This window comes from Octopus bimaculoides, chromosome 27 (genome assembly GCF_001194135.2).
Source record: "Octopus bimaculoides isolate UCB-OBI-ISO-001 chromosome 27, ASM119413v2, whole genome shotgun sequence".
Taxonomy (NCBI): Eukaryota; Metazoa; Mollusca; class Cephalopoda; order Octopoda; family Octopodidae; genus Octopus; species Octopus bimaculoides.
In genome coordinates this window covers 10,157,308-10,166,515 of record NC_069007.1, presented here as the reverse complement: position 1 = coordinate 10,166,515, position 9,208 = coordinate 10,157,308, and the positions used below count along the sequence as shown (strand labels likewise).

General features: G+C 35.9%; 1 protein-coding gene across 1 annotated transcript; it reads right to left on the bottom strand.

Moving 5' to 3' along the window:
* Nucleotides 1-3,375: 3,375 nt before the first annotated feature.
* Nucleotides 3,376-8,159, bottom strand: LOC106874772 (zinc finger protein 271). Its single transcript, XM_014922624.2, has 2 exons — nt 7,925-8,159; nt 3,376-6,208 (listed from the first exon to the last, which is right to left on the bottom strand). Exon 2 carries the CDS (start codon nt 5,627-5,629, stop codon nt 4,385-4,387), a length of 1,245 nt encoding a protein of 414 aa, XP_014778110.1. The 5' UTR covers nt 5,630-6,208; nt 7,925-8,159; the 3' UTR covers nt 3,376-4,384.
* Between the last annotated feature and the right edge of the window lie 1,049 nt (nt 8,160-9,208).

Genomic DNA, 9,208 nt, shown 5'->3' with positions numbered 1-9,208 from the left:
GAGATCCCTACAGAATTATTACAGCTTTTCAGGGAAAGCTATCATTGTTTGAAGCACAAATTGAAGGAGGAAACCTCTCTCATTTTCAGTGTTTTCAATAGTTTTGCACAGAAAATGCGGAACATGTTAACCTCGAGTTTCAGAAAAAAATTATTCAGGTCTTAAATAAGCATTTTTCTCAAAAAAATTTTCAGAGCTTGACAGAATTTAGAATGAAATTCCTTTGTTTGAGAATCCCTTTGGCTGTAACCTTGATAACATGCTAACTGAACTAACTACAACTGGAACTTATTGACTTGCAAGTTAATACCTTGTTGAAAGAGAAGCACAGAGAAGGAAAACTCATTGAATTTTATCACTGCTTGCCTGCTGATGAGTTTCCAAATTGAAAAAATTTGCCTCAGGTATGGCATCAGCTTTTGGGAGCAAACTTTTTCAAAAGTGAAGTGTGTAAAATCAATACACCGCACAAGGGTCACTGATGAACTTTTTGAAAACAATTCTTATGGTTGGCTGCAGCAATCATAAAGCAAATGTTGATGATATTCTGAAAGCAAAACGCCAGTTTCACAAATCTCATTAACTTTTGTGCTGCTTACTTTTTTATGCAATTCAGCTATACTCACTTTACTCTTTTACTTGTTTCGGTCATTTGACTGCGGCCATGCTGGAGCACCGCCTTCAGTCGAGCAAATCGACCTCAGGACTTATTCTTTGTAAACCTATTACTTATTCTTATTCTATTCAATTTCTTCGACTAAAGGACGTTGCTCCAGTATGTCTACCATCAAATGATTGAAACAAGTAAAAGAATACCAGAAAAACGTTCTATACCACTAAACCAAGAAAGTTATTTGAATATGTACGATGTATTTTAAGATTAAATAGTAATTCCGTTTACGTAACTGAGATATTTTGGTTGGATTATATAGTTATCGATTTTACACTTCTTTCTATATTCTGTAACTGTCACAATATACTTTTCTAGGCCTGAATTTTTTGTGGAGAGTGGGGGGGGGTTGATTAGATCGACTCCAGTACACAACTGGTACTTAATTTATCAACTCCCTAAAGGACGAAAGGCAAAGTCGACTTCGGCAGAATTTGAACTCAGAACGTATAGACAGACGGTCATAATATACAAACATTTCTCATGGCACCAGTACACTGTTTACAGATGCTTACATTTTTAATATTTTCCGTGAATTTTTCAAGGGTCCAGCTAGTATGTATAAATATATTTTGAAGAACTGGAAAATTCCGCCTATTCCTTATTAACTTGTTGATATTTTTTCAGCCTAATCATTTAAGGTCAAAGGGAGATAACTCTTATACCTTTTCAACATTTTTTTTACATTTGAGTTGTTTCCCGTTTTCTACTTTCTGCGTTTTCTATATGCTACCGTCTCAGTGCTTTCGCGTTTCTTCTAATCTTCAGTTCTTTTAGTCCGTTATGATAACTGGTCTGAGCCTGAAGAATATACATTATTTACATTATTTACATTTGACGGATATTCGTCAAATGTAAATAATGTAAATAATGTAAATAAATCCTCATCTCTTAAATATAGAACCTGAAAAATATGTTTGAGTATTTCTCAACATATCAAACTGTTAGTAAAGCTTGAATACGTGTATTGTGCCCTTTAAATAAATATTTCTCACCAGATGGAGTACGTTTTTTGTTATAGTACATTATAGATATGTATATTCTTTTACTTGTGTCAGTCATCTGACTGCGGCCATGCTGGAGCACCGCCTTTAGTTGAGCAAATCGACCTCAGGACTTATTCTTTGTAAGCCTAGTACTTATTCTATCGGTCTCTTTTGCCGAACCGCTAAGGTACAGGAATGTAAATACACCAGCATCAGTTGTCAAGCGATGCTGAGTGGGGGGGGGACAAACACACACACACACACATATATGATGGGCTTCTTTCAGTTTTCGTTTACCAAAACCATTCACAAGGCTTTGGTTGGCCGAAGGCTATAGTAGAAGACACTTGCCCAAGGTGCCATGCAGTGGGACTGAACTCGGAACCACGTGGTTGGTAAGCAAGCTACTTACCACACAGCCACTCCTGCACACACACACACACATATGATGTAAATACATGTCTATTCATAGGGCAATATTGCCTTGCTTTAGAAGTAGGAGAGGCTTGTGGGCAGGAAGGCAGTGAGCTGTGAAGAACCTGCTTGGAAAACATCTGTGAAAGGTGATAGAGAGACATTAGTCTCTCTATCACCTTTCAACAAAATTATATATTAAGAAACAGTAGAACAATTAACAACATAATAAAATAAGTTTTATTTTTGGTGATGCTTGGTTTTACAAACCCTGTTATTCAGCCTGGCAGCCGCTGGTCAACTTGTGATCAGTATTGGAAGGTTAAAAGCTTAGTTGAGGCATCTGAGAGGAGCAAGTAGTTGTTACATCGAAGGCATCGCGCTAAAAAAGGGTTAGAAAGCACGCAAAGCGCTTTAAGTACTGGTTTTACTATGCATGCGCACTCGAGGGGCTTCCGGGAAGGCAAGTCCCTTGCGCATGCATAGATTGTACTTCCTTAATGGCAGCCATAATTTCGTGCCACTACACATTTAACTCACAGAAAGTATGGCCAAGCAGGCTACAGATTTGCTTTGTCAGTTGTTTGACCTTAACCACTTGAGCATGTTCTTTAGTGGCCGACAATATGTGCACCTCTGATCATGAGAAGGAGTAATGAGAGAGCATCATAGTGTTGAGAAGGATTCTTCAGGATTTGAGAAAATGTAACAGAAGCAAAGTTTGAAGGAGATATTTTTCAGAGTTTCTAGGAGTAAGCAAAAAAAAAAAAAAATAACAGTTGCTACCCAAGGACAAAAATCCTGTTACGCAGTGTAATGGTTTCAAATTTTCATGTAAGGCCAGCAGTTTCATAGGTGGGGAGGGAAGTCAATTGCATCAACCCCAATATTCAACTGGTACTTATTTTATCACCCCAGAACAACTGAAAGGCAAAAATTGACCTTACTGGAATTTGAACTCAGAACATAAAGCTGGATAGAATGTTACTAAGCGTTTTTCCTGGTGTGCTAATTCTACCTGCTCACCACTTTTGAACTACCTAATAACAACAAGGTTGAGTATTCCAAGTGTCTGGAATGCTTAGCCACTTACATATAAATTCAATTGATTGAATTTTAACTGCTGAAAGACAGAGAACCATTTATACTCTTAGTATCATGCATTGTGTATCAAGAGAAGTACAGTCAAATTCAGAGCAAAACATGAAAATGGAAACTTCTAGAAACATTTCAAAAAAAAAAAAACATTTAATTTTCTGCTGTATTTCACCAATATTTTAAAATTCAAAATCATCAGAAGAAAAATTTGCAATTGCTTCAAATTGGTTTTATTTCCATTATACAACTCACTGATCATTTTTACATAGATCTCAAGCTGTATAATTAAACATAATTGACTATGGGAGGAAAGAAAGGTGTAATTAATTAATTAATCAAATCTAAATTCAATGTGTTACATGGCTTCATATGGGGTTTATAAAACTCAATGTCCTAACCAAGATACGCTAAAGCTAAATTTGACAAATGCAGCAGACCATAGATGAACAGCATACAAGAGCCAGTCTCTTCTACGTTTGGCTCTACAGGAACCATAGTAGTGACAGTCAGAGAAAAAAGAAATAGATGAAAATGGTTCATGAATGAGATACTTGTTTCTAATTGTTTCTGTCATTTATTGAGATGATGCAAGTGATTGGGATCAGAACGATTGTCTTTGTGGAAATGAGAAACCCTTTTTTTCATTTCCATACATTGGAGTTGGTCCTTATAAGGCATGAAGAGGTTAGGGAAAGTTGGAAGCAAAGTTATTGAGTAGCAGAAATTCACAAACTTACAAGAACGGAGAAGTCGGTTTCTTTAACATTCGGCTGCAGAAAATTTGCTCCATTAAATTTTGTCTGACTCTTGCAAACATGGAAATTTAAGTGAAATAATAATGAAGATGATGAATGCAAGAATCTGGAATAAGTGCCACAAGAAGATATTTCGTCTCACACTGAAATTACTGAGTCAATTCATCACTTTTTAATAAAATATTAAATATTTGAAGATTGTTATTGCAGACTTTGGACAATACAGTTTTTATTCTTCTGTATGGATAAACACCTGTATAGTAAAAACCCATTTTTATTAGGAGAGAATAATTAACCACAAATATCAGATATTAGGCTTTTCTCTTCTATGAATAAATTTGTTTATCTAAGTCTCATCTGAGAGAATGATTTACCAGATATCACAGTGAAATGGTTTTTCTCATGGGTCGATGCAGTTATGCTCAGCAAAATAATGATTTGAAGAGAATATGCCACAGATATCACTTCTCTCGTGTATGAATCCGTTTATGTGTGCTTAAGTTACTACTTTGCGAAAATGACTTACCACAGACAGCACAGCAAAATAGTTTCTCTCCAGTATGAATATATTTGTGTTTATTTAAGTCCCCTCTCTGAGAGAAGGATTTACCACATATATCGCAGCGATATGGTTTTTCTCCTGTATGAATGCGTTTGTGTGCAGTTAGGGCACTTTTGTGAGGTAATAACTTACCACAGATATCACAGCGATATTGCTTTTCTCCTGTATGAATACGTTTGTGAACAGTCAAGCCACCATTCTGAGAGAATGATTTACCACATATATCACAGCAGTATGGTTTCCCTCTTTCATGAATACATTTGATGTTGCAATCATCTTGTTTCTCCTTTTCATGAGTATATTTGTGTTCGGTTAAGTTACCACTTACAGATAACGATTTATTACAGATATCACACTGCTGCTTCTTTCCGGTATGAACCTGTTTGTGAACAGTTAAGGTATCTCCACGGGTAAATGATTTACCACAAATATCACAGCGGTATGGCCTCTCTTTGGTATGAATCCGTTTGTGAAGAATTACGCTGTATGGATGAGAGAATGATTTTCCACAGATATCACAATATGATCTTTCTCCTCTATGAATCCGTTTGTGGGCAGTTAACACACCTTTACGGGAAAATGTTTTATGACAGATATCACAGCTAAATGGCTTTTCTCCTGTATGAGACTGTTTGTGGGCAGTTAACACACCTTTACAGGAGAATGATTTATCACAAATATCACAGCAAAATGGCTTCTCTCCTGTATGAACCTGTTTGTGTAAAGTTAAGCTACTTGCATGAGAAAATGATTTACCACATAAATCACAATGGTATGGCTTCTCTCCGGTGTGAGTCCGTTTGTGAATAGTTAAGCTATTTCCATAAGGAAATGATTTACCACAGATATCACAGCGAAATGGCTTCTTGCCAGTATGAATACGTTTGTGAATATTCAACTGACCTGTATGAATAAATGATTTACCACAGATATCACAGCGAAAGGGCTTTTCTCCTGTATGAATCCGTTTGTGAAAATTCAACTGTCCTGTATGAATAAAGGATTTACCACAGATATCGCAGTGAAATGGTTTCTCCCCTGTATGAGTCCGACTGTGAATAGCGAAGTTTCCAGCATGTGCAAAAGTTTTACCACATATATCACAGCGAAAAGGTTTCTCTGCTTTATGAATATATTTAGGCATAGTCAAGTTACGTTACTCAGAGAATGATGTACTACAAACACCAAAGTTGTTTGGTCTCCTTTCTGTACAACTGCATCTGCAAGTCGAGATGTAATGTTTTTTGACAGAGTGACAATTTGCAGGTTGTATGGTCAGACAACAATATTCTTATCTCTTTCAGAACTTCTTCTGCAGAATATAATTCACTTCAAGCTTGTTAAATAGTTCCTTTTTCTGTTATTTTTCTATTGCCACAATGTATGGTTATTTTTCTTGTTTGTACCTCAAGTTTAAATATAACAAATAACTCTGCTGCTTATTTCCAGTAAATTTAATCTTTGTTGGTGCCTAAAGATGTTCTCATCTACTTTGCAAATTTATTTCAACACAAATAAATGTCATATACATTGAAGACAGTTTCATAAGGAGAATTTCCCTGTTAATCTCAGCTGAGAGAAAATATTTCACAACAATTCACCATAGATTTATATAAAGAGGGTTGTATCTGTTCTGTAGAATATTTCCTCTTAACATTGAAATGTTGAAAGTGACAATACATCTAAAGTTCAGAATTCTCTTCTGTCAATGTCATCCGATGCTCTGAAATAATAGAGAAACAAAATGAGAAACAGAGCAAACTTAAGATGAGATACAACTTAAAAAGACGGTTTTACTATATTTCTATATTCATAAACTGAAGATATAGACTCTCACCTGAACAAATTAACTTACCTAATATTTTCTTCTATTTTCAAGGCAGAAAAATGTACATGTAATATAACACATATATATAAACATATGCATATAAATATATATTAGGTCATCCCATAAATAATATGGTTTTTTTATACTTCTTTTATTCTTAAAAATTAAGATAAAGTTCTTTTTTAATCTAAAATATTCTCTCCTTCATTTTCTACAATGTTCTTCCATCTATCTGGTAAACTTGCAAGGCCCCTCTTCCAAACGTTCATTTGTCCATGACAAAACAAATACTCCGCCAGTGATGTACTGACCTAGTCTACAAAATTCATATTTTTTGCTGTCCAAATGATTTTGAAGATTGCAGAATAAATGATAATCAGATGGGGCAATGTCTGGTGAATATGGTTGGTGGGGCATCATTTTCCATTCAAATTGTTCCAGCCTTTCGAATGTCATCCTTGCTGTATAGGCCAAACATTATCCTGATGGAAGAACACCTTTTGTCTTGAAACCAAAGATGGTCGTTTTTATAGAGAACCCATTACTTGTTACCAGTCACAATTTGGTCCCAGAAAAAGATTCATTCATGTGATGTGACAGCAAAGAAGAGCACACACTCACTTAATGCATGCGATTAGACTTGGAAAGTTTGTGAGGAACTCGTTAACCCAATTTGCTGTCTTTTCTGATGGTACGCAGGTGTCAATGAATGGTTGACCGACCAAATCCAAGCTTCTCTGCAAGCTCCTCAACAGTTACAATGAGATTTTGTTCCAACAGGGTTTGTAGGATGTCCTCTTTGAGCTGTAATTTCTGGCTCAGAATTTCTGGAACTACTGTTGACACTGGATTACGCTTATTGTCCGATCCCCATTTACTGCATTAATATTTCTCATACTTGTCTTTATTGAACTCACAAAGCAAAATATGCTGAATATATACTCCTTTGTTACTTCCATTATAGCTTTGAAAAAATAACTGTTAAAATCGAACTGCACTCTTCAAAACTTGCACTAAGAATAAGTGAAGGTAAAATTACTACCTGCTTTTACAGCAAGTTGATGCAGGTAGTTTATTCTGTCCCCCCTCTGCATTATTTATGGGATGACCCAATATATATATATAACATGGAAAAATGTGAGCATGAAAAGTAATATTCTTAAGATTATAAACCTGGAAAAGTACAGGACAAGTTATTACACCTGTAAAAGTATAGGACAAACTATTACTTCTAGTAAAGTAAAGAATAAGAAACTTTTTAGGCAAAATAGACAAAATTTCGTTGAGCAATCAAATTGTCATATTTCCTAAAATATTCATCCAAATTTCACAAATGAGATACCAAATGTTTCTTTTTGGCTGTTCTCCAAGAAAAACTACAGTAGGAATTACATTTAAAAATTCAATGATCGTTATTTATATTAAAAACACTGAGTTCCTAGGATGGCAATTCTTCCAAATTAATACATGGCGTCATTCACTTACACAGCTTTCCTTCGTGACCAAGAAAGAGGCTTCGACGGAAATAGAGGTTAAATGACATACCAAAGCTGAAGGACTTCCCAGTATGTTCAAGAGTTCGAACTATGAAAGTATATAAATAATACTTACATATTGATACAGAGCCAGTGTAGAGCACATCATAATACGCTTTGTGTTGTACCTATTACATTACACATTTAATCTAAATTTCATTCGATTCCCTTAAATACAATGAGACATGTCAAATAATAACAGGTGTGAATGAAACGTCAGCTGTCAATTGGGAAGGCTGAACAATTAACTGACAGGGGAACTAACTCTAGCTCCAGTTTCAACATCAGTCCCGAAGTAACGATTTCAAATCGACTTCATCCAGGCCGTATTATTTCAAATTAACAACCTCAAAACCTCCCCCAAATATTCGACGCTTCCACTGCATATAAAAGAATTATTGCTATTATCATTCTCATATTCACTTTTTCATTCTGTGATTTATAACTACCAATAGGAATGGTAGGTTCTGTAAAATCTACCCGCTTATAATATAGCTTCCGATTGGTTCGCATGTATTGTTTAAATACATATATATGTGTGTGTGTATCGTTGGTTGGTTGGAGGAATGGATGTATGGCTATACGCAGACACGCCCATTTCTCAACGCTATCGTTGAAGACAAGAACAAAAATACGAATATTGTGTCCGTGTCCCACTTTCTCTCTCTCTCTGACACAAACACACATTTCTCGAGATGATCGATAAGGATCTTTAGCTTAACTGATTAAGATACAATTATTAGTGAGAATAGGAAATTTCTTAAACAATTTGACAGAATCTTGGTTTAAGAATCCCATATAACTTCCTCCTAATTTTTGAAATTTTCAGAAAACTTTTGTGCTTTTGTGTTCTACACACGGGAATTTATACAGTTAGGCGAAAAGAAAAAAAAATTAATTAGTACCCCCTCCCGCACCAAACGAGTGCGTGTGTGTAGATGTAAGAAAAAAATAACATTTACTGACAAAGAAGTATGCTATTATAGGCGCAGGAGTGGCTGTGTGGTAAGTAGCTTACTTACCAACCACATGGTTCCCGGTTCATCCCCATTGCATGGCACCTTGGGCAAGTATCTTCTACTATAGCCTCGGGCTGACCAAAGCCTTGTGAGTGGATTTGGTAGACAGAAACTAAAAGAAGCCCGTCGTAACACCCTCACATCACATCACACCAATACCCTCGCATCACACCACGCACACACTACAACTGACCAACTCCTTTCTCCCCTCCCCATTTTCACACTACATACGTCAAGATCACCAGCATTCTATCTCCCACACACAGCCCCTCGTTCTTCGATCACCGTTTATCTCCCCCTTTTCTTAGCTCTCCTGAAAAAAGAACTTCTAACTTCCGGTC

Bases quoted from the DNA above. Each gene is read 5' to 3' on its own strand.
- LOC106874772 (XM_014922624.2), bottom strand. From the start codon at position 5,629: ATGCCTAAATATATTCATAAAGCAGAGAAACCTTTTCGCTGTGATATA.